Here is a 26,667-nt window from a genome sequence, read left to right on the forward strand (position 1 = left end):
TGGTAGGCTTGGGGCATCAGGAGCTTGGATGGGTGGGAAGCCAGGGCATCGGGAGCTTGGATGGGAGGACGGCCGGGGCATCGGGAGCTCGGATGGGAAGGCTGCCTGGATCACACTTACTCCCCACTAATTTCACTGGCCACAACACAACCACATGGAACTGAAGAATGAAAGTAAATCTGCCACCAAGAAAAACTAGAAACCCTTCAGGCAACCATAATCCAAAAAAAAAGAACTGTTGAGAGATGCTTAGTAGGTCAGGCAACATCTGCAAAGGGAGAAAGTCCTTTCAGATAGAAAGGTCGTGATGGAATATTCTCTCCCCTAAAATACTGCCTGACCTGCTGAGTATTTCTGATTTCATTTCAGGTTTTCATTATGTGCACTTTTTTTGTTTTGCTTTTCAGTTTCATTCAATGACTTACTCATTCTCTTGCAACGTCATAACAGTGTTTGAATAAAGGTCCTCCTCCTCCCTAAGCTCTTCACACAACCGTCTGTGTAGTGCTCGAAGACGGAACAAAGCAGCACTGAAAGAACAGCAAAGTTATGAAGACTGAAGAAATAAATCAATTTAATCATAGTTATGGATTAATGCCACATTCCCACCAACTCCCTCCAAATTCTACCACTCACCTCCACACTGGGGGCCATTTATAGTGACCAATTAATTTACCATCCTGCATGTCTTTGGGATGTGGGAGGACAGCAAAATACCAAAAGATCCTTAGTTCATCAAAACTCTCCATGAAGAAATATTTTTGAATACCAAAACATTAGTCCTATTGCTGATCCCATTATTTTCCATGCACGATTGACAATTTCAGTGAGTTTTTATAAAATGTTATCCTAGTGATCCAATTGTGAGTTTGTTCATGTGTGTGAGTGTGAGAATGAGTGAGTGTGAGAGGGAGAAAATGAGAAACATGATTATTATGAGATTACCGTAATTAAACAGGCACATTGCTTACATATTACCAGCTGTTTGTTGCTCTTGAATATCTTCTTCTACTTTATTTCTCTGCACCTTTAAACTTTCCATTCTCTTGCGATATTCTTTTAATTCTTCTCTAAAATTAGAAAAGATGTCCATGAACCAATAAACAGAGTAAGATGACAACTTTAAGCACATCAGACAATTTGTTATAAGAATTGAATTTTCCCATTGTTATTAGTTTTATTCTAACTTTGATGGTTAATCTTGGGCACTGAGATAAAGTTTAGCCATAGGAAACAATAGAACCATAGAACTTAGAACATTACAGCACAGAAACAGGGCCCTTTGGTCCTTTTAGTCTGTGCTGAATCTTTCTTTTGCCTAGTTCCTTTAACCTGCACCCAGTCCATAGACCTCCATTCCTCTCCTATCCATGTACCTGTCCAAATTCTTAAATGTTAAATTAGAGCCCTCATTCATCAGCTGGCAGTTTGTTCCATACTCCCACCACTCTGTGTGAAGAAGTTCCCACCCATGTTCCCCTAAACTTTCCCCCTTTCACCCTTAAATTCATGTCCTCTGATTTGTATCTCACCTACCCTCAGTGGAAAAAGCCTACCTACATTTACTCTATCCCTTCATAATTTTAAATTTCCCCTCATTCTTCTATGTTCCAGGAATAAAGCACTAACCCAGTGGTTCTCATGCCAAATTGTGTTATTCACATCATCCAACTTTCTTGAAATGTCCTTAAAACAGCAGAGAGATATTTCAGTCCTCAATGAAATCAGGCTCTATGTAGACAACTATGATGTCAAATATTACCACGACAGACTTCCCATACCTACAGTTGAGATTTGTGAAGACTTTGTCAATGCTAGACAACCAGTATGTGTACCTTTGAGGGTGTTCATTTTGGGTGTGGAGGGTCCAGTAGTATTGCAGTTAGGTTGCTGGACAAACATGGAACTTACTAACTGAAGCTCTCCTGTTCTTGGTGTGTCTGAACATGCCATTATCCTTGACATATTAGTAAAGTCAAATATTTATGTGCCATTTACACAAAGAATGGTATTCCATTTATTTTGTCTGGATAAAACATTGCCTTAACCATATCTATAATTGAATAACTATAGAAAGAGGTAATAAAACTGATGTTCAACTTTTCCTCTTTACTCTTAAAAGAGAAAAAAAAGCATCCATTAATAGAGTATTAGATATTATTAGCTTAAAATTTTAACCTTGTAATAATATGAGGAGCACTAGTGAAGCACTAAACATTACACATTTATTAGCATAACCTCAAAAGTTATTTCCCATTTCTGAGCATGCCAGTTAGCATACAGGCTCAAATGGTTAAGGATAGCAGATTTTCTTTCCTGAAGGACATTCTCCATCACGTTCCAAATCCAGAATTATTGATCACTTGAATGCAAATTCGCCGACTGTAATGGATTAATCACATAATGTTTGTCCAGCAACCTAACTGCAATACTACTGGACCCTCCACACCCAAAATGAACACCCTCAAAGGTACACATACTGGTTGTCTAGCATTGACAAAGTCTTCACAAATTTCAGCTGTAGGCATGTAGTGGTAATGTTTGGTATCATAGTTGTCTACATAGAGCCTGATTTCATTGAGGACTGTCCATTAGTTCTGCCCCAAGTCATTAAAGAATAAGAATGAGAGAATGGGAATGATAGTCTATTGATGTATAAATACACAGATGGACTGAAATTCTTTTTTGCTGCAGGTATGCAAGGTACACCAGCAATAATAGTATCAACCAAAATTACCACAACATTCCAGGAGAGAGATAAAAAAGATAAGAAAAATAAAATGGATAAATATTCACATTTGCAAAAAAAATGTTTCAATGATGTAGCCAGATCTATTAGTGGTTTCTGGTCAGTTCATGGTCATGGTTAGAGTAGTATGGGGAGAGTAAGAGTCTAATAGCTATTGTAAAAGTAATGTTCTTAAACCTAGAGTGGCTGAACTTCAGGTAGCAGTGAGAAAAGATTGAGACCAGCGTGATGGAGGTCCTTTCTGACACTTGTTGCCAGAGATGAAGGGATTAGCCTCGAGATTGGATAATCTGGGTCTATACTCACTGGAATTTAGAAGAATGAGAGGGGATTGTATAGAAACATAAAATTTTGAAATTATAGATAAGATATAGGTTCCCATTGGTGGGGGAGACTAGAACTAGGGGACATAGCATCAAGATTCAGGTTAGTAGATTTAGGACAGAGATGAGGAGGAACTATTTTTCTCTGATGGTGGTGAATCTGTGGAATTCACTGCCCATTGAAGCAGCAGAGGCGACCTCAGAAAAAGTAATTAAGACAAGGTTGGATAGATTTTTACATAGTAGGCGAATTAATGGATTTGGGGGAAAAGTCAGGTAGGTGGAGATGAGCCTATCATCAGATCAGCCATGATCTTATTGAATGGTGGAGCAGGCTCGATGGCCAGATGGCCGACTCCTGCTCCTACTTATGATCTCATGTTCTTGAAGTACTGCCTCACGTGGATGTCTGCAATGGATGGGAGGTTGGTGTCCATGATGGATTTGCTTGCCACTTTCTACAGTGTTTTATGTCCAGGGTACTCAAGTTTCTAAATCTCCTGAGATCATTAGCCCACTAAACAGCTCTTCAGGACACTCTTTTATTCTATCTTTTCTAAGATTCCCAACACAGATCAGTTGTGGGAGATGATCATCCTCCATTCTGATGATTTGTTGCTCCATCCAAGAGGTAGTGCAAGTAGGTATACAGCACTCATTCAAGAAGGAACCTTGGTTGGCAGAGATGAGTTAACTCAGGTCAGCTGTTTCCTTGCTAGATAACTCCTTGCTCAAGGCTTCTTGTATTTGCACTTTGCAGCACCTCTGCATTGGCTATTATGCCCTGCCAGCAAATGCTTATTATTGAACAGAGGGAGCGCCTGTAAAACTGCTTGAGCTATTTAATGTGCCATCTGTAGAGGATTCACATTTGCATTCTTGGCTGAAAATCATTTATTAAGCAGGAATAAATCATATCTCATCAGGTAGGGAGCTAATAAATAAACAAAGAGCATATTATGATCAAAAGCATTAAGAAAGATAAAGCAATGCCTGTCATTTTCCATTGGTTTCTTCTCCTCTTAGCAAGGTTGACCTGCTGAAGGAACCATCCTGTAATATAGGCCACTAAAGTTGTAACACAACCATTTTATTCTCGAGAATCTGTGATGAAGCTTTTCACTTTCCAAGTTGACTTCTCGGAGTGACAATAATTAGCCTTTAGTTGACCACCACTACATCACGTACTTATATAATTACCCACAGGGAGGCAACATTCAAGAAATCATTTTAATAGGGAGTGATCAATTTAAACAGTTTCACTTCAGTAACAGTTTCATTTAAGACATCTGTAAGGAAGGTGCCATCGAGGCATAACACTTAATCAAATGTATGTTCAGGTAGATGGTAGAACATTCCTTCCAATTTACCATAACAAAAAGTGTAATGAATTGTTATTCTAAAATAGACAGGGCAATATGATTCTGATGCAAACCATTATCAAAACTGCATAATTTGATGTTTTACAATTAATTTGAAACCAATATATTCAGCTGCTGAGCCCCAGAGGCATTATTGTTCTCGATAATTATCAAAATCTTTGAGCTGTGATGGGATTCACCAGCTCGCATTATGTGGACATTCCAGTAGTCCTGAAGTTTATGTCAGGCATGAAGTCTGTGAAATTGAGATCTGCCGGTGTTAATATGGTCAAAATTATTTCTTAGCTGCATCTCCAGGCTTTGCATTTCAAAAAAAATTAAGCAAGCAATTTAAAAAAAAATCTCAACTTGAGGTTGTTTGTTAATTTTGCAACCATGATTATATCTGAGTAATGTTATGAGAGAGTATCTTCAAATGTTGCCAGAACTGAAATAATAACCAAATTATCTAAGAAATCAGCTGTTCTTTGCCATTGACTCTCCACTGCAATTTATCTTTTATTCCTTTTTTAATTCATTTTCAGTCTCTGGGCTCACTGAGATTAACAGCATTCATAACAACTTCTTTCTAGAAAACATGGTGGTGCAGCAGTTCTGGGGAAGGTAATCTCTCACTGCTATTAAGGGTTCCAGGATTTAGAACCAGTGATGATGAAGTATTGGTGATACATTTTCATGTCAGCATGGTTGAGACTGTAGAAAACCACTAAGTTTCCCCTATGTTTTGCTGCCTTTGTATTTCTTGGTGGTAGAGGTTGAGCTTGTTCTGAGTTATTGGCACTCATTCAGGAAAGTATTCCAATTTAGTCTTGTAGAAGCCAACTGCAGGCATTTAAACCCATGACCCACATTTACACCCAAATTAATCTACAACCCTGTATGTTTTGGAGGGTGGAAGCAAAACCCACACAGAAATGAGAAGAACACATAAACTTCCTAAAGACAGTGCCAGAGTTGAACCTTGGTACCTGGCACTCTAATAGCATTGCGCTAACCGCTACAGTAACGGTGGTATTTCTGTGGCTAGTCCACCTGACTTTCTGGCTACAGGTGACCCCCATGATAACGATTGTTCCAACTGGTTCAGGTATTTGACCTGAAACTTTAATTCCATTACTCCTTGCACAGGTCCTCCCTGGTCTGCCAATATTTCCAGCAGTTTCTGTCTCTTCATAGTTTCACCTTTATTGAGGATAAAATGATAAGAAACATGCACATTTGCAGAAAATATGCAGAAATGTAAAACTAACAATTTCATGAATCAGAATCAGGATTTATTGTCACGAACAAGTCATAAGATTTGATGTTTTGCGACAGCATCATAGAGCAAACATGCATATTATAACCATCTTATGACATTACTATAATAAAGTAAAGTAATAAATGACAATAATAGTGAATTAAAAATCAGGCTGTGTCTTTGGCTCACTGATAATTCAGGAATGTGATGTGAGGATTTCACATCAGCAATGAAATTAAAATCAGAACTTTGCAAAATAGATTATTAAGAACATATTATTTTGAACTTGAAAGGAAGAGAAAATGAAGACATTCCAATTGGCTGGAACTATTTTCTATGGGTTTTTTTTTAACTCACCATTTAAGGATTACATTTGGAACATGATCGAAAAACATTAAAACTTGTTTGACGCCCAGCATGTCAAAGTTGACAGCAGAAAAGCAGTCATGTTATTTCATTATGTGGATACAAGGTATTTACACTGTGTTGTCAAACACAGGGACCGATAAACATATATATAATGAACTGTTTCTATACTGACCAACCCAAACCCCAGTAAGAGAAAACCTGCCTTCAAGCCAGTGGCAGGAAACTTAGCAAACCATATTACCACAGCATGATTCCAGAACAGAAATAGACCAATTGGCCCATCAACTTTGTATCTATCCTATGTAAGAGCAGCAAACTCCCACCATCTTATCCCACTAGGAAAATGTAAATCTGTGATCTATGCAGTTGCACAAAATACTGCTGACTTAAATAAATAATTAAATATTAAAATGAAGAGTTTAAACTTTGTTAGGGAATTTACCATCGACTTTTAAGTGATGCAGAGATATCCCAATATAATATAAATAAATATTAACAATATTGATGCAGCAAATGGAAATTACACAACTACAGCTTCCATCTTCATGAAGCTCAATGCATTGAACAAACTTTTTTTTAAACTTTACTAAAATAGACTTTATTCACAATAAATTATTTACAAAAGGTAAACTGTTCAGAGTCTGTTCCCACCCTTACTTTGTTATCCATACATTCCCTTCATTGTGCATTGTTACATTCTATTCCATTTACACTATTACCACTAATGTGGCACTTTGTCGTTACTCCCCTCTCTGTTTGAGGGACTTTCCCCTCGGACTCAGCCCCTCAATGCCTGGTTATGGGAGGACTTAAGACAATGGTCCTTCCCCATGGTGCCCACACATTGGCTGCACCAACCCTCAGTGTTTCCCTCACATACACAGATTAATGGTCAATAAATAAATATAGCTAGATGCTAAACTTGGCAATATTCTCACATTTTATGTTGCCCTCTCAACATTCTGGTCAGTGAAAGTTGAAGGAAAGGCAAGCAACAATTTTATAAGGATTTTAAGATTTATTGGAATACAAGACCATCAAAAGTAAGTATTGTCTAGTATACACGAGTCATAGCTAATCTGTTGCTGCCCAATGAATGAGCTCAAGTTTGATCCCAAACATTAGTTAGGATGGTGAAATGATGTAGGATGCATCCTGGTGGCTCTTCCTCTGTCCCGACTTATTATTTGGGCCATATATTTATGAGTGAACCCTGGACTCAGCCACAACTGAAAGTTTCCCAATGCTTTTTTTCCTCCAGAAATATAGGGTGTCAAGTTAACAAAGGAGAGCTTGGATTCCAGGAAACTAACAAGTAAAAGTACCTTCATATAATCCACTGAAACATCAGTTTTCTGGAATTGGCTTTTTAAGACGTTACAGAAATTTCTGCAGTACAATGGCATATTGTTGCCAGGGATTACGGATGCCACACTAGTATAATTATAGACTGAGCTAATAGTGAAGGACGCATAACTGTCAATTTAATTTTGGGAAGTCTTTACTCAGTCATAAACCTTATGCAGCCATAAGGTTGATTAGATAAGAATTAGTTATTATTTGGGACCACTATTCTTACCCAATCAACATTTATTATTATTTTATATGATACATACACCAGGTATATCTTTATCTTATTTTTATGTTGAAGTTATGGAACTGATCTCATTAGGTGGGAGGCACAATGTGATAATGAGAGTATATCATTAGTGCAGCAAATTTGGCATCTGACAAGATACAAATTACAGTGAAATTGCAATTTGTAGCAAAAAGCCTTGCATTTCACAGAATACTGGATCTTAAGAAAACACAGCTGAGAAGTGTTTTGTAAATATATTAAAAACTAACACTGACATTTAAACAATCTCCAAATAATCTGGGCTATTTCTGATATGAAATTAAGTGCTAATTTTCTTATTAGATAAATATGAATATATATCTGCTTTAAGGTATGTATTTTCACCTGGCTAAAATGAAAAAGTACAAGCCATCACTGTTTTATAATGAAGTATAGATATCAATATTGGCAGAGATATTTCTAGTCCTGGAATTCTTTTATCTAAATCTTAACAACTGAAAGAACAATGAAGCAATAAAGTGTCAGAATTCCTCAGTGAGATGCCCTAATTATTTCTATAGATCATTCCCAAACTTGTCATAACCCATTTGCAAATGAGCTGCCTAACTGCAAGATGTCATAAAATGAGAAGGTATTGCATTATTTTCCTGAAACCATCATAGACTTTCACTAATATTTTAATAAAACAATGCCTGTCTAAAGTGCATTTTTTAGGTTATATCTGACAAGTGAATTTCACAGAGTTTGGCCAAGCATAATGATAGCTTTCACCACTGCCTTTGAATTGAATAGAAATAATCCTAGAATTCAATGTGATAAAAATGGAACTTAATTTTTCCATGACCCATAAATAACAGCCCACTTTGAATCTCAGTTTAGGATAGAGTTAATCCTAAATTAGATGATTGACCTCATGACGGTACATGCTGATATTTAGTCAGTGGTTTGATATAGAGCCACTGGCTATCTTCAGCAAGCAGTTTATCTCCTTTTGGATTTTTGCACTGTGCACTGCAACGCGGAGGGAAGGAGTGAGCTGGAGGTTTCATATTGATTCTTTTGATCTCTTGTACCAATGCTGCTCCCAAGGCCTCTTTTGCCCTCACCTCCCCACGAGGCCACTGCTCCGGATCATCTTGTGGTGCTGGGTTCACTAGTTCTTTCTGAGTATCTTCTTTTCTCTCTTCTCCATTGCCTTGATGATAATTCTTTCTTCCAATGCATATTTTTCACCACTTTTTTTTGTCTTCTTTCTGTTTGTATTGCTTGATTTTACTTTGCTCTTCCTGGAGGTCCAAGTTTCACAACTACTCCCATCTCCTCATCATGTGACTCCCCCATCATCTTCCATTTCTTAACATGAAGTTCAGGACCTGCAACATCAAGACTCTTGTGGACAGCCCCAGCAGTGACAATCACCAACACATATTTCCCAATCTAGCAACGTATGGATGAGGCCAAGGAGATTTTCCATTCTGACCACAAGAAAATCCTGGCCCAAGTCCCAAAGAGAGAAATGACTGGGTGTAAAGGTAGCAAACCACTGGAAATGTGTGATTATCAAGAAGAACCAAAAGCTAACTCTTGATAAAAATAATTGGAATACAACCTTATTAAAACCAAGGACTAGTTTCATGAGAGAAACAAGTATGAGACCTTATTATAACATGCTTGATCAAGGCTGTGGCATCTTTAAGACTGTAACAGAGATCTCTAGTCGATCTGTACCGCTGCATTATGACATGCTGATTTATGCCACCATCGAACAGACTGTTATTTTCATCTGCTCAAAAGCATCAATGTCAATGTCAATGTTAAATGTTCAAGGAACCTGCAAAGAAAGATGTTTAGACAATGCATCATTGACAATCTGCTGACTCCCCACCTGCAAAAGAGAGCCCTGAAGTCCTCCATTATCAGAAGTAGTCAAAAGATTTGCTTGATAAAAGTAATTATCTAGTTCATTACTGGTACTCATTAAATCCTTGGATTGGATTGGAACATTTAATGCTACTGAAAATGTAAACTACCTTATTTTTTGGACTTTTGAATCTTTTACCAGAAGGAGAAGCTCAAGCTCCTTCAGAAGTCTCTGGCGTTTTCGCATCTGTGCCGTCTCAGAGTAGCTCCCTTGTTTATGACGAGAAGAACCACGTTCCTCTTCAATGTCCTCCCTTAAAGTAACACAGTGAATTATATTTTTAAATCTAATTCAAGACTCAATGTGTCATGTTAGTTGTCATCTTTCTCAATTGGCTATCACACACTGACTTGAAAAATATTAGAAGTTTACAAAACATTCAATTGTTCTTGCAATGGGAAATTTTAAACTTATTGTTCTCAGTTAAACATTCTAGATCCAAACTTGACGTTAATGAAATCAATCAGAAAGCATAGCAGGAGGTCACAGCTGCCAGTCTGATATTTAGTGGTTGAGAAAGGGCCCAATGTCACATCAGCAAAAAGAAACTCCAGGCTACTTGGTTTACTATGGCCCAGGAACACATGACACTCCTGCTTCTCATTGTCCATTTTCAAGTTTATTTCAACTTTGGCTTATTGCTCATGAGTCATTTAAGTCAAGTGAAGGCTTGGCCTTCAGAACATTAGCCCCCAGACTCTGGAATTCACTTCCTCATCTTTCCATTTCTTTCTGTTTCTTTAAACCCTGTTTTCTGCCCTGAAATCTCCTGGAGTTGTAAGTTGATAAAGATATATGACAGGAAGAGGAAAATTAATTCGAGACAGCATTTCAGGTAAATGCACATTTTAAATTTATGCTATGCCTCTTTGGGTTCAGTATCACCGCTATATTACAACTACTACATGGGAACACCAGCAACAGTAGGGTCCCTTTCAACCCACATAGATTTTGGAAAGATAACACCATTCCTTCATGGTCGCTGGGTACAAATCTTGGAACTCCTGCCCAAGTATAGGAGCACCTTCATCTGAAGGACTGCTTTGGTTCAGGTTGGTAGTTTGCCATCAGCCTATCTTTCCAACAATATCTACAACACTCAAAAATTATTCCAAAGTCTCTTTTCCAGTTTGAATCAGAATAGATGAAATGTAATGATAAAAACAGACCATTTGTATATTGTAACATATCTCTTGACAACCCTTGATGGATGAATACCAGATTAGACACCAGATAGCTTCAACATTAAATAGTGAAGGACTAGTCAGGTGATGGAGTAGGGGAACTCCAGCCCTCTCCAGAAAAGTAAAAAAAAGGTAGAGAAAAAACAAAGTCACTAACACAGAAACCATAACAATTTGAAAGTGAAAGTGTGGAGAAAATGGCAGCAAAGAAAGAAACACCAAAAACAACGGGAAGAAAAGAAGAAGGAAGGACGTCGGAAGAGGAAGGTGAAGGCCTTACCGGTACGAGGAGGCCCGCCATGGAGAGAGAACCCGCTCCCTGAGGTCAGTGGAAACCCCGAACTCAGGACTACAAAAATGGCTCACGGAGCATGCGCGATGCACAAGACAAAAACAACACCGACGGGAGGGGGGACCAGCTGAGGAGTAAATCTCCACAGCTGAAACAGACATCTACAACACAACAGCAAGACTCTCAACAGGAAAACATAGAAAATAACGAGAACAAGAAGGAAGAGAATAAAAATAAGAAATCAAAGAAACAACAGATGACCAACTCAGAGGAAGAAGACCAACACCAAGACACTTTTAATAAAAATAAGAAGACCAAAAATACCCAACAAAATAAACAACCCAACAAGAAAACCAGATGAGACAGAGGTAAAGGACACAGATCCTGGAGTGGACTCAGAAGAAGAGGAGAGAGAACACAGAGAAATGGAAGATGAAGGGAAGGGCAAGTACATGGATATATTTTTTTTAAAAGAATATATGGAAACAGTAAAAGAATGGCAGTCACAAGAATTCAGTGAAATAAAAAGAAGAATAAAAAGTACAGAAGAAAAAGTGAATAGATTAGAGATGATCATGAAAGATATAGGAAAAAGAGTAGACAAGGTGGAAGAACGAGAAACAGCCATAGAAATGGAGGTAGATGACTTAAAAAAGAAATTAGAAGAATCTGATAAAAAAGTTAAAGAAACACAGGAGCTGTTAGCTCAGAAGATAGATATATTGGAAAATTATAATAGAAGAAACAATATAAAGATAGTGGGCCTTAAGGAAGATGAAGAAGGCAAAAATATGAAAGAATTTATAAAAGAATGGATCCCCAGGGTCCTAGAAAGACCAGAATTACAGGAAGAAATGGAAATAGAAAGGGCACACAGAACATTAGCCCCTAAACCACAACCACAACAAAAACCAAGATCCATTCTAGTAAAATTCCTAAGATATACAACAAGAGAAAATATATTGGAGAAGGCAATGAAAAAAATAAGAGAAGACAAAAAACCACTGGAATACAAGGGTCAAGAATTTTTTTTCTATCCAGATATAAGTTTTGAACTCCTGAAGAAGAGGAAGGAGTTTAATGCAGCAAAAATTACCCTATGGAAAAAAGGTTATAAATTTATGTTAAATTACCCAGCGGTACTTAAAATAGTTATCCCGGGGCAGCAAGGCAAACTATTCTCGGATCCGGAAAAAGCACGAAAATTTTCAGAACAACTACAAAACAGACAGAGAGATGAAGAGATGTAACAAGAACAAAAATGACAACAAACTATATGTATGTGTGTATGTAGGTATATATATATATATATATATATATATGTATATGTGTGTATGTATCTAAGAAGGGAAAGAAAGGGAAGAAAGGAAGTAAGGAAGGAATTAAGAGAGTGACCTTTGTTATATATGAAGATTAAAATCTTTTCTGGGGGGGGGCTGGGTGGGGAAGAATAACAGTCATTGCGAAATCAGTTGACGCTTGCGAGCGGATTCGCAAATCCAAATGGAGAGGGGAGATGTGGTTGCCCGACAAAGGACAAAGGGCAACTCAGAAAGGGGAGGGACTATTGGGTTTAAAGGAATCTTAGATATGAGAATAGTGGAAATATTTTATGTTTTAGAAATGTTGTCTTCTAATGAGTTCAAAAAAAGAAAGCAGAAATGTATAAGAAGGGAAGGTGGTTATGAGGAAACGGAAAGGAAAGATAAACAAAGTATGAAATGACTATGTTGAACTATATGACTTTAAATATTAATGGAATACATAACCAAATCAAAATGAAGAAACTGTTAAATTTACTGAAAAAAGAAAAAATTGATATAGCATTCGTACAAGAAACACATCTAACTGAAGTGGAACACAAGAAATTAAAGCGAGATTGGATAGGACATGTAACAGCAGCATCATATCATTCAAAAGCCAGAGGAGTAGCTATATTAATCAATAAAAATGGACCAATCAAAATAAAAGAGGAAATAATAGATCCAGCAGGGAGGTATGTAATGATAAAATGTCAGATATATTCAGAAGTATGGAATTTACTCAATGTATACTCGCCTAATGAAGAAGATCAAAAATTTATGCAAGATATCTTTTTGAAGATAGCAGATACGCAAGGGAACATACTAATAGGAGGGAATTTTAACCTTAATTTGGACTCAAACATGGATAAAACTGGAAAAAAAACCAAAAGAAAGAACAAAGTAACCAAATTTATAATTAAATCGATGCAAGAAATGAAACTTTTGGATATATGGAGGAAACAACACCCAAAGGAAAAGGAATATTTATATTATTCGGGTAGACACAAAACATACGCAAGGATAGACCTATTCCTGTTATCAGCCCACATTCAAGGGAGAGTTAGGAAAACGGAATATAAAGCTAGACTATTATCGGACCACTCACCCCTGTTATTGGCAATAGAGCTAGAGGACATCCCACCAAGAATGTATAGATGGAGATTAAACTCCATGCTACTTAAAAGACAGGATTTTAGAGAATTAATTGAACGACAAATTAAAATGTACTTTGAAATAAATACGGAATCAGTGAAAGATAAGTTTATACTATGGGACGCAATGAAAGCGTTCATCAGAGGGCAAATAATAAGTTATGTAACTAAGATGGAGAAGGACTACAATCGGGAAACAGAACAGTTGGAAAGGGAAATAACAAATATAGAAAAAGAATTAGCAATAAAGGAAGATACAACTAAAAGAAGAGAATTGGCAGACAAAAAAATAAAATATGAAACACTACAAACATACAAGGTGGAGAAGAATATAATGAAGACAAAACTGAAATATTATGAGCTAGGAGAAAAAATGCACAAAATTCTAGCGTGGCAGCTTAAGACAGAACAAACTAAAAGAATGGTATTGGCATTAAGGAAAAAGGACAAACAAATTACATATAATCCAATGGAGATCAATGAAAACTTCAGGGAATTCTACGAGCAACTATATCTAAAACCATTTGAAATAGAAGAATTACAGCAGATATTAAAAAAACTACCAAATAATAAAACACCAGGAGAGGATGGATTCCCAATAGAATTCTATAAAACATTTAAAGACTTATTCATTCCTCCCCTCGTGGAAGTAATCAACCAGATTGATACAACACAAAACATACCAGATTCATGCAAAACAGCAATAATTACAGTAATACCAAAGATCCACTAGCACCAGCGTCATATAGACCAATATCTTTACTTAACACAGATTATAAGATAATAGCTAAACTATTAGCAAACAGATTGGCCGACCATGTACTAAAAATAGTAAATCTAGACCAAACTGGATTTATTAAAAAAAGACAAACAATGGACAATATCTGTAAATTTATTAACTTAATTCATGCAATAGAAGGAAATAAAACTCCAACAGTAGCGGTTGCTTTAGACACAGAGAAGGCCTTTGACAGAGTAGAATGGAATTATTTATTCAAAGTACTACAAAAATTCAGCCTACCAGAGAAATATATTAATTGGATTAAAGTATTATATAAGGGGCCATTGGCGAAAATGACAGTAAATGGATATATATCAAAACAATTTAACTTAAGCAGATCAACAAGGCAGGGATGTCCATTATCTCCCTCACTGTTCGCGTTAGCTATAGAACCACTAGCAGAACTGATAAGAACAGAAAATAAAATAAGAGGGATAAAAATAAAAGAGAAGGAATATAAAATCAGTCTTTTTGCAGATGACGTTATAATATACTTAACAGAACCAGAAATATCAATAAAAGAATTACATAGGAAATTGAAGGAATATGGAGAAGTATCGGGGTACAAGATCAACGCAAATAAAAAGTGAAGCAATGCCAATGAATAATGCGGATTTCACAAAGTTTAAGAAAGAATCATCATTTAGATGGCAAACACAAGCAATGCGATACCTAGGTATACAACTAAATAAAAATCTTGGCCATCTATATAAACTAAATTATCATCCATTAATGAAAAAATTACAAGACGACTTAGAGCATTGGAAAGACTTACCACTTACACTAATAGGAAGGATTAAATGTATTAAAATGAACATTTTCCCAAGGATACAATACCTATTTCAGTCATTACCAAGTCACCTAACAGAGAAATTCTTCAAGGAGTTAAAGAAAATAATAAGGAAATTCTTATGGAAAGGGGGGAAACCAAGGATAGCACTAGATAAATTAACAGAATGGTACAAGCAAGGAGGCTTACAACTACCAAACTTTAAGAATTATTATAGAGCCGCACAATTAAGATACCTATCAGATTTTTATCAAACAAGGGAAAAACCAGATTGGACCAGATTAGAACTAGATAAAATAGGGGAGAAGATACCTGAACATATACTATATAAATGGGATGAAAAATTGGTGCAACGTAGGAATTCACCAGTATTGCATCATCTGCTCAACATTTGGATGAAAATTCATGTAGAAAGGAATAAAACAAATTACCAACTACCAAAACTAATATTGATGCAAAATCAACTAATCCCTTTCACAATAGATAACCTTTCCTTTAGAGAATGGGAGAGAAAAGGGATCAAAAGAATAGAAAATTGTTTTTCGGGAAATAAATGATTATCCTTTGAACAAATGAAGGATTAATATAATTCACGATACAATGTTTGCATACCACCAACTGAAAACCTACTTGAAGGACAAATTGGGAAACAATCTGAGGTTACCAGAAGGAAGCAATTTTGAACATGTGATTACAGACACAATGATAATTAAAAAATTTGTTACAAACATGTACATCAAACTGCAAGAAAAGGAGAACGATGAAACAAACAGTAAACCTAAACAAAAATGGGAACAAGATCTAAACATAAAGATAAAGAATGAAACATGGGAAAAGCTGTGCTCCGGAACTATGAGAAATACAATAAACACGAGGTTACGCATGATACAATATAACTGGAATCACAGGCTATACATCACACCTCAAAAGTTAAATAAATGGGACCCAACAGTATCAGACAGATGTTTTCGCTGTAAAAAGGAAACGGGAACAACAATTCATGCAATTTGGACATGTGAGAAAGTGAAAAAATTTTGGGAAGATCTAAACCAGATATTAAATAAAATCACAAAAAGCAATATAAAAAACCCAGAGATCTTCCTCCTATGTAATATAAGAAATAAAGAATTTGGACTCGATTTGGATGGAGCACAAAAAACATTTGTTATGATAGCCCTAGCTGTAGCAAAAAAATGTATTATGTCAACCTGGAAATTAGAAGACAACTTGAGAATACAACAATGGTACATAGAAATGAATAAATGTATTCCATTAGAAAAATAACATATAATTTAAGAAATAACATCACAATATTCGAACAAATATGGGAGCCATACATGAAACACAATAGAGAAATCCTACCATGGACTTCCACCACCTAAAATGACAGAAGGAGAAGACAACGAAAAGAACTGACTCAGTAAAATTTCTTGTTTATTTTTATTAAGTGACAACATTGTTTGACGGGTTTAATGTATCTTATAGATTGAACTTCGGGTGAATGGGAGGGGGGGTGAGGGAGGGAGGGAAGGGAGGGGGGAAAAAAGGGGGAGAAAATGACACTGTATATATTCAAGAGAAAAAATGTCTGTATGTATCTTGGTCAATATGGTTTATAGTGTGAAAAATATTTTTTTTATATAAAAAACATTAAATAGTGAAATAAACAATGCTGAGCATGAATAATATTTGACTAATTGTAATCCTTTCATTCTCAAAATATCTAAACAGAAAGCACTCCTTTTCCATTAACTCATGCTGGAGAATTTACACAAAATATGTTTACCGACTTCTTCTCAGTTTAGTATCTTTGTTACCTTGGATTAACATTATCAGTGAAAGTTCATCATTGAAAGCATTTCCACAAAAGGCTTTAAACAAATGTATCTCCCATAATTATATTAAGATAACTATTCACAGATTGCAATTACGGAGGTTGAATACGTTTACAAGCACATCTGACAGCAACAATAATATTCTCTCGTGAGCTTTTTGCACCCAACCTAAATGTCAATCTGATTAAAGCGAAAAGAATAACATCCATTAAAAAGTGCCAAATTGTTCAAAAAGAAGTTAAATGCCAAAAAATACAGAAATGTATAATCTATCTAGGGCCAAAATTGTTTTGGAATATGCGGTGGCTTTCATAGATTTGCCTTACTCCATAAGAGAATTCAATCTTAAGTGCCATAGAAATAAGGAAACTGTTAACATGAATAAAGAAAAGCAAGTTAGGTTTCAAACCAAAAGGATAAGGAATATTTGAAAAGTTAATAAATTAGGGTTAGGGTGAGGGTTGTGGAGCCTCACTTATTAATAATGAAAATTAAGCTGCAGTGACTTATTTAAACAAATGCATCCAAAATATTTTAAATTATGTTGGCTGGAAAGAAAGTTTAATCAACTTTTTATGCTTATGCTGAAAATATTGATACAATTGGTTACCTCTGTGTTGCAATATAGTGACTGAGCCCCTTGAACCTTTTTAACATCAGTCACTACCATATTTGGAGGACATTATAGGAAGGATGTGGAAACAATAAAGAGAGCAAAGCACCAGAGGTCACATGTACAAAGTTAAGGGAGGGAAGTTTAGGGGAGACATCAGGGGTGTGTTTTTTTTAAAAAAAACAGTATGGGTTCCTGGTATACCTTGTCAGGGATGCTGGTGGAGGCTGAAACATTAGGGACATTTAAGAGACTCTAAGACAGACACATGGATGAAAGAAAAATAGAGGGTTATGGGGTAGCGAGGTTTTAGTACCTTTTTTAAAAAAAGGAATATATATGTCAGCACAACATCGAGGGCCAAAGGGCCTGTATTATGCTGCATTGTTCTAAGTGATTCAGCAGGATGTTGCCAAGGATGGAGGGCTGCAGTTTTATGGAGAGATTGGTTAGACTCAGTTTATCCATACTGGAATGAAGGAGGTCGAGTGATTTGAAAGAAATTTATAAAATGATAAGGAGCATTCTTTCCTCACAGTTCTTTCGTCACAGTCTTTCCTCAGAATAGGGAATCTAGAACTAGAGAGCACAAGTTTAAGTTGAGAGGGAAGTTATTTAAAAACTGAGGGATGTTTAAGAGTGGAGAACATCTAGAATGAGCTCACAGAGGTGATGGTGACAGATACAATTACAATGTATAAAAGGTGTTTGGATAGGTTCTTGGGAGGAATGGCCTCGAGGGACAGGGGCCTAATATGGGCACCAGTCAGCATGGACGAGGTAAGCCAGGAAGGCCTAATCAATGCTGTATGATTCTATGAAATCATGGCCTGTGTAGATCAACACCGTCATCATGTCCGTTAAAATTTAAACCATTTTCTGTAGTCAATGAAATTACACCAACTCACCACGAAATTTCAGAATTTTCATCACCTGCAATCTCATTGTCACTTTCTGGCATTATCTCATTGCACTCACAAAGCTGCTCTTCCACTCCTTCCACAAAAGCAGAAAGGGCAACAGTTATTAGGCAACAAGTTGAGATGTGAATTTGTGACAAATACATTGTTTTTTATGGTTTACACAGTAATTTTTCCAGAAAATCAATAGCTACGTTACTGAAGTATTTGCCCATTTTGAATTCTCCATTTGTGTTTCTTAAAGCACTATTACAAGAGGCGGGCAAACAGAACAGACCAAGGTGTTCTGAAAGCTATTTGCAATTTAGAGCTAATTAATATGAACACAAATATCCCTGAAGCCATTCCTTCATACAATCAGGAAATGCAAAGTCATAATACACATTTGATAATGTGAGAAAAATAATTGAAGGTACTTCCTCTGTTTTCTTCCATTCTTATCTTACCTGCTTAGTAAGAAAATGTGTATTAGTTACACATTGCTAATATTTTTCTTTGGCTCATCTGCTCTGTACAAATCGTGTTGAAGGCCAGTGAATTTATGTTGTCAAAAAGCCTTAATATAAATACTATTTATCATCATTTATAAATACTTGTATCAATGATCTATTCATTTTCAATCATGTCAGAAAGAATACAGGTATTTCATACAGTACCTGTCATTATTAAAACATCCTGAAAATATAAAATAGCATGCCTAATTTTAAAAAAATACACCTGCTAATTGTATATTTGGTAATATTACAAAACCTTATAATAAAATGTCCAAATGAAAATATGTATAATGATGAACCAATCTGAAAATATAGATGGCTCCTCAGAAATTGATCATTAAAATTATTGTTTTTTTAACATATTTTCTCTAATATTTTCTAATATCTTCTATGAATATGGTCCCATGATAACATCAAAAAAAAAATCAAAACTTATGCTATAATTAGATGTTAACAGATATGAAACTTCAGGAAATTTGGTAACAAAACCATCAAAGCTATCAGGAAAGGTCATATTTATTGCAAAAACAGTAACTGCAATTAAACAACCATGGAATTAGATTAAGACTGCATTGCTGTCCGTTTTAATTACTGTGTTTAACATCAGCTAATAGTGGGTCTACATTCATTCAAAACCAATTTAGTCTCATTTCAGAATGGGCAGGGGTAAGAAATGAAAGAGAGTTCAAAGTGAGAGATGTTTTCAGAAAGCAATGAGAAAGTAAATCAACTGTGAATTAAACTGACTTCTCTCATGACTTTGGACTTGTGGATGACAATCACCATCTTGTACTTGTTAACATTTCAGCCATCTTTAACTTGATTGACCTCTGTTACTGTTGCGAGCCCAGAGGACCCCAAAACCCAGCAGCAATAGATTTTCACCAAGACAAATGGTGACTTTAAAAAAAAGTTGCTTTTAATGATCTTTAAACATGAAAACAGAATCACACTAACTTATCATTATTAACTTAACTAACCTAATTTAGCCCCCTTCTACTTCTAAGCACACATATATGTAATGTGTAAATAAATTCAGAAAAGTTATTTGTTTCACAGTCCAATCTCACCTCATTTCTCCAAGTTCACTATTTGCAGGCAATTCTGATACTGTGCACAGAAATTAACATTTATGAAGTTCACCAGGCTTTGGTGCTTGAAAAGAAAATTGTTACCACTCAGGTAAGTTCTTGTCAGTTTTCAGAGAGAGATTTGTTGTTCCTGGACACAAACTGATCCCTTTTAATCAACCATTTCAGTGTATTGCTGAAGAAACTTTCACCATCAGGATTTTCCAGATGATAACCTCTTTCTTTCAGGTCACCACAGAGTTCCTTTTTGTTTCTCTTATTTCAAGTGAAACATTAGGCAGCCAGTCCTCTCCTCTTGTATAGACCACAAGGACTTTGACCAGGCAGAACTAAGTACTCACAACCTGTCTTCGAAATGGGGTTTTTCCACAAGTTTATCAGCTTGTCCTGTTTCAGTCCCAGCTGTTGGTGCTAACTGTAAAACTGCAGAACTGATCTTGCTCTCTCTCTGAGAAAAAAGCCTGTTTGACTCTCTCTGCTTGCAAAACCACATGACCCTCCAAACAGCCGGTGGCTCCGAACAACTCCTCTGATCTCTTTCATCTGATGCTTTTCAAAACAACAATTGATTAGTGTAGTCTTTGGACACTCTCCAAAGTTTTTGCAAAGGCCCCAGGAGCCGCCCTGTCTGGCTTGAGCAGAGCTCCAGTATTTTAAATTAGATCTGTTTTGAAGTGTTTGTATGTAACCTACACTAAAACCTTCCCCAATTTATCTCCCAAAAACTTATCTATATACAATACAAACACAACATAATCTGTCACACTACCCTTCTTTTCTTTACTCTCTTCTTGACAACTCAGTGGGACTATATGCATTTGGTTCCCTCCATTTCAATCCAACTATTGGAAAGATAATACTTCACTGACAGTATCACATTCAGCTCTTTGTTTTACACAAAACTACTTGAAAGATTTTAGTTAAGAACTGGGTAGAAATGGGTGGCAGATTACTGGGAGTGTAAGAGGTTTCTGATAAGATACCCAAGGTGAGAAATGTGTAATAACATGGCCAGGTGATAGAAAGGAGAACCATCATCCCTATCAGGGGTTGAGTGATTAAAGAAAAAGGAAGAAGCAGGAATGGGGAACTAGAGTAGTCCCTTTTATCATTAGGAGAATCAAATAATATTATTGACCATTGGTATAAGAAGCATTGTGCAGGTGTACTGTGTTACTACTTGGTCTAAAATTATGTAAAAATATCCTTTGCTTTATTTTTCACCATCATGGCTATGAATTGTAAAATTATTTGGGGAGGCTGCAGATATTTTAAAATGCAGTGTGAGGGACAAAAGTAGAGTTAATGTCTGAGGTTTTCATAACTATGTTATCTATTTTTTATTACTGTAGTGAAGTTTAATACAGCTTTATACTGTATCTCAGGAAATATGATAATAAATAAGGTGCCACACAATAAATTTTTAAACTAAGTAAGAGAGCATGCTGCTGTGGGTAATATACTATTGTTCATTGAGGATTGGTTAATGGAAAGAATAACAGGTCATTTTCAAGTTCAGGGACAAACCAGTGTGATAAATCAATTAACGATGGATTCCCACTGGTTGAATCTACAACAATGCTTGGTTGTGGGGAATTAAAGATTTCTATAGAAATGAATTAACATACCACCTAAATAGCAAACTCAATATTTTTGATGAGATTCAAGGAGTAGTTAGTTGTTCTGAAGGATATTCATTTCCGTGGTAAGGTTTACCTGACAGATAGGCCAAGTTGCCATGAATGCCTATAATAATTGTAAGGTAATGGCATTAACATATCACCAACAAGCTACTTGCTAAACAAAGCAAAACAACAATAGATTTTTTTTACTTTGCTTGACATCTTGCTCAGAATCCAACTTTGATTCCTCCTCATTTTCATTCTGAGAACGGTGTCCCTCCTCCATGCTGTCACATCTGAAGACTCTGCAAATAAAAGTCCCAGAATCATCAGTCCCAGAGCTAACAATGATAATGGGCTTTTCAGAAATACATGGAGTATATTTAAAAAAAACAAATTTCCATTAAACTGCCGACACTTTCAAAATGATCCTACCATATTTTTTCAGATTATTTCCAGAAAAAGACAATTGTAGAAACAATTCAAAATTAATCCTAAGAAATTACATTTTGAAGTGGAGAGAAATTATATTTGAAAAAAAGTGCTCAACAGTATTTTACACAGAAACAATTTTCATACTCATTATGGGATTATTCTGTGTTGACACTGCTACAACATATTTTGCAGGCAAATTTGCAACCAACAAGTTGCAATTAATTTCATGTAATATTATATGTTACATGACAATAAAGGAATCTTGAAACATAATTCGTTGACTGAGGGACAATAACAAAATTGGGTTTTTTTGATTTCTCAAATAGATTTTTTACCAGGTGATAGGCACTTTGAAAATATATGAAGTAGAGTTTTATAGCATATAAACAGGTCCTTCAATTGAACTTGTCCATGCTGACCAAATTATCTACCTAAGCTAGCCCCATTTGACTATATTTGTTTCAGATACCTAGCTAAATGTCTTTTGAATGTTGCAATTTTACCCACAAATTTCCTCTGACAGCTTGTTCCATTATACCCACCACCCTCTGTGTGTAAAGGTGCCCCTGAGGGGCCTCAAATTTGTACCTTTTAGTCTTAGATGCCCTACTGTTGGAAAAATAATATGAGTATTAGTTTCTAAGCCCCTTATAATTTTACCTACCACTCTTACAACATCAGACCTAGCTTCTCCAGTCTTTCTTCATAACTAAAGTGTTTCATCCCAAGCAACTTCTTGGTGAATTTTCTCTGGATTCGTTCCTACACAATCACATTTTTCCAACAGTGAAATCCTAGGCTGTCTTTAATATATCCTCACATAAATGACCAAAACTGTACACAATAGTTCCATTATGGCCTCACCAACATCCTGTATAACAGTAACAAAATTTACTTAAATTTAAACTCCTGTTTTCGTGTACTACTTTGGTATACTTGTAATATCTTGTTTTTCATTCACAAGAGCACGAGATATCTCTATATTGCATTCATTTACGTCTCTACATTTAAATGGTTCATGGCTAAATTTTACGACTTTGAACTCCACTTGCCAGGTTTTTTGCCCATTTACCCTGTCAAATATCATCACAGGATACCCTTCCACCTACTTTCATGTCACCAGCAAACTTTGATGCTTTACACTCTATCGCTCCTCTAAATTATTGGTGTGTGGATCAGAAGTGGCCAAACTAGAACCCCAGGCCATCTGAGGCCTGTTTCCCATTTCTAAGTGGCTCGACGTGAATTTAAAAAAAAATGGAATATGGCCTGTTAGAACATCGCCTCTAACAATAAATTGCATTTCTTAGCTGTAACACTAGATGTTGCTGGCTTTTAGAACAACTACTAAGCCAAATGTTTCAACGTTACTCATTGATGAAAATAGTTACTGCACTTAAAAAAAAGTTTCCCTCTGTTAAGAAAAAAGGTTTGTTTCAGTTGATTAAACATGGCAGCACCAAATAGACAGAAAACAGCAAGGGAGTGCTGAAAATTTCAGACATGGTGGGAAAACAAATACTTTTTCACAGAAGTCAAGGGGAAGTGTGCTTGTTTCATTTGCAAGGAATTAGTTAACTTTAATAGCCTATCAACAAATCCCCCTTTCTTTATCACCCTCCCTCAACACACACTCCCCTGACCTGCCAACTTCACTCCCTCTCCACTGATGTTCAATCTCATTCACTGCTCTCTTCTCTCATTCTGCCCTTCTCATAGATCTCAATCTCCTCCCCTTTTCTATCATTTAATCCCTCTTGCACGCACGTGGTCTCACATGCTCATTAGCCTCCCATATATCTCTGTTATTTCCCACACACCTTCCCTCCCATGTATCTTCCTCTTCTCCTTTCCCTCTTCTCTCCTGTACACCCATCTTTTCTCTTATTTTTCCTTCCCCTCCATCCCTCCCCTTCCCTTTCATGCTCCCTCTCCCTCCCTTTCCTGCCACCACTCCCTCACCACTTCCTATCCCCTCTCCCCTTCCCCTCTCCCCTCCTACCCCTCTCCCCTCCTACCCCTCTCCCCCTCTTCCCCTCTTCCCCTCTCCCTCTACCCCTCTCCCCTCCTTCCCCTCTCCCCTTCTTCCCCTCTCCCCCCCTTCCCCTCTCCCCCCCCTTCCCCTCTCCCCCCCTTCCCCTCTCCCTCCTTCCCATTACTCACCACCATCCACGCTCACTGAACCGAGCCTCGCATTCTCCGTTGCCATGACGACGGCACCATCCAATGGGCGCTCGGCTCCGGGGATCCAATCGGCGACCGCTGGCTGGTGGGCGGGTGGCAGCTCGAGGCGCAGAGCACCAAGTCGCTAGGTCGACGGTTACAACAACAACCATCCGCGCTGCTGTCGCGCCTGCCACCTTCTGCCTCAGGCTGGAACAGGCCAGTTCTAGTAGATATCCCGCGCAGTCAGCCGAGCACAGCAAGATCCCAAGCTTCAGTAACACTGGTTGAAACATGGAGTGGCCCAGGGCCGCGGGGCGAGCCCGTGGGTGAGTACTGGGTTCTGCCTGCGGACCCTCATCAGCCTACCTGCTGGCGGCTCGCTCCCCTTCTGGGGCCAGCCAATGGTGGCAGGGCGCAGGTATTCCTTCACGTTGTGCCAGGCTTTGGATCATCCAAGAGAGCGCCCTGACACAGCGCAGTTCATGGGCAAATAATGTGCTTCATGGAACAGACACAGCACAGGACCAGGCCCTGCCTGCAGCCCATGTGTGCAAATCAATCGAAAACTGCGCCAGCCACCTGATAGATGTCTATCTAGAATCTGCCTCTTAAACACTACCATGGTATCTGCTTCAACCCCAATCCCTGAAGCCTGCTCCAGTGCAGGGTAGATGGTTTTACAGAAATGTGTAAAACATATACCCTGCTGCACATCTTCATTACACTTCCTCCCCCTCGCCTTAATTGCATAAACTCTAGGGTAGGACACTTGTGCCTTGGTGAAAGGATTCTGACTGTTCACCCGCATGATTTTATTCACTTCTATTAGCTCCACCAGGCTCCAACATTCCAGAGGTAACCAAGTGACCTGCTAATTCTGTGGCTGATTATTGTTTCGACATCCCTCCCCACCACTGAGATTGAACTTAATGGTCTGTTGTATATAAGATTTGGCAGTTCTCAGTATCACTCCTGGATCTATGGATGTTTGGGAGATTATGGTCAGGGTCTCTGTAATTTCTTCACTTACTTTTCTCAGCAACCAAAGGCTTTGTTTATTTTAGGTGCATCTACCTTTTGTTGTACCAGAATCACAACTACATCTTCTTTGACTTAACTCCAGCAATATCTTTCTCCTTGGCTAATGGTGGCTTCTCATATTCTCACTTTGGTTTGTCCTGTTTCTATGATTAGGTTTTCTTTTTGATTTCTATCTTACCTCCTGCTTTATGGCCCATTTCCTATCCATATGCCAATGCCTTCTTCACCACTTTATCTATCCATAATTGAATGAATAAATAAGTGAAGGGTTGTCATATACAATGCAAAACATTTTTGTGTAACTTCCTAAATATAACAACAACAATTTAAGTATAATTAACAAACAAGACATCATGGAAAAAGATGATAAATATAAAACTAAGAGAAAAAAATATCCATAGATAAATAGACAAATAGATTCATTGTTAACCAGTAAAAGAAAAATGCTGGAGGAACTCAGCAGGTCATGCAGTGACCACAGGAGGTAAAGGTCAGGTCTGTGCTTCAGCATTTTTCTGTTTTTACTACATTCACATCATTTACAGACTTTTGTGTTTCACATCAAAAATAATGTACTGTGTTCGTCGTCCAGCCAGATGTTTGGTGGATTCAGAGTGGTGTAATGATTAGTATGGTGTATGGAAGTTCAACAGCCCAATAAGTTGGGGGGGAAAGTCTTTTCTTGAACTAAAAGTGTCAGATTTCAATACCTCTTCCAGTCTTTAGCAATTTCATTACCACGATCCTTCTTTAAGATGTTGAATGATAGCATAAGGAATGGGAAAGTACCCATACCCAAGATAGCCTTAAAGAAACTAAAATGGGACTACAGCTTGTGGTGGTGGTGGGGGGAGGGGGTGCATAAGGTTTCCTAGTAGCTCAGTCGAGGTTACTTGCGTCCTTCTTTGAGGCAGGAGAACCACTTGCTTGGGTGCAAATGGGATTGCACACAATGGCGGAGGGAACGGCGAAAGATTTCATATACAAATGGGATGCCAAATGAATAGGGAAAAAATGGATAACCCCATACTGAAACATATGATTAAAATTCAGCACAAGATCAATGAATCTACTGGGGAGAAAGTGGAGATATTGCCTGAGGCATCACAGACTCACAACGAATTGATGCCCATAAACATAGGTAACAAAATCCCGGAGATTTGGCATTGGCAGGGGATCTGATATATCGAGGACTGCCACAAAGGGAGTCAAGTTATGTCCTTCGAGCAGCTAAAAGGTAAATACAATTTGTCTTACACCATACTAACCATTACACTACGTTGTTTCCTCCAGTTAAGATCATTTCTAAGGGATAGGTGGGGCCCTGTAATGTAAGGGATGCTTCGACTGAGAAATGCACTCAAATTCACTTCAAGAATGTACTC

At 37.2% G+C, this 26,667-nt stretch overlaps 2 protein-coding genes across 13 annotated transcripts in view; one reads left to right on the forward strand and one right to left on the reverse strand.

Annotated features, from left to right (window-relative positions):
* The window catches only part of cfap74 (cilia and flagella associated protein 74), a 157,829-nt gene extending 133,507 nt beyond the window's left edge, over positions 1-24,322 (reverse strand). For 4 of the 10 annotated variants that reach the window (XM_069918261.1, XM_069918263.1, XM_069918262.1 and 1 more), the window contains exons 1-6: positions 22,740-23,898; positions 21,851-21,945; positions 18,422-18,509; positions 9,673-9,816; positions 972-1,070; positions 426-530 (exon numbers count right to left, since the gene is read on the reverse strand). In XM_069918261.1, the coding sequence (XP_069774362.1) occupies positions 426-530; positions 972-1,070; positions 9,673-9,816; positions 18,422-18,509; positions 21,851-21,926 (512 nt within the window). In that variant the 5' untranslated portion in view covers positions 21,927-21,945; positions 22,740-23,898. Of the gene's footprint in view, positions 1-425; positions 531-971; positions 1,071-9,672; positions 9,817-18,421; positions 18,510-21,850; positions 21,946-22,663; positions 23,901-24,238 lie in introns of those variants that run through there. The other 6 variants (XM_069918265.1, XM_069918268.1, XM_069918259.1 and 3 more) reach the window with 5 other exon arrangements.
* An 18-nt stretch (positions 24,323-24,340) lies between these two features.
* The window catches only part of gabrd (gamma-aminobutyric acid type A receptor subunit delta), a 37,484-nt gene continuing 35,157 nt past the window's right edge, over positions 24,341-26,667 (forward strand). For 2 of the 3 annotated variants that reach the window (XM_069918315.1, XM_069918316.1), the window contains exon 1: positions 24,341-24,567. Coding sequence is in view for 1 of the 3 variants with exons in the window: in XM_069918316.1 (XP_069774417.1) it covers positions 24,533-24,567 (35 nt within the window). In the remaining 2 variants the exon portion in view is untranslated. The remainder of the gene's footprint in view (positions 24,568-26,667) is intronic. The other variant, XM_069918314.1, reaches the window with a different exon arrangement.

Source organism: Narcine bancroftii, chromosome 2, assembly GCF_036971445.1.
Source record: "Narcine bancroftii isolate sNarBan1 chromosome 2, sNarBan1.hap1, whole genome shotgun sequence".
Taxonomy (NCBI): Eukaryota; Metazoa; Chordata; class Chondrichthyes; order Torpediniformes; family Narcinidae; genus Narcine; species Narcine bancroftii.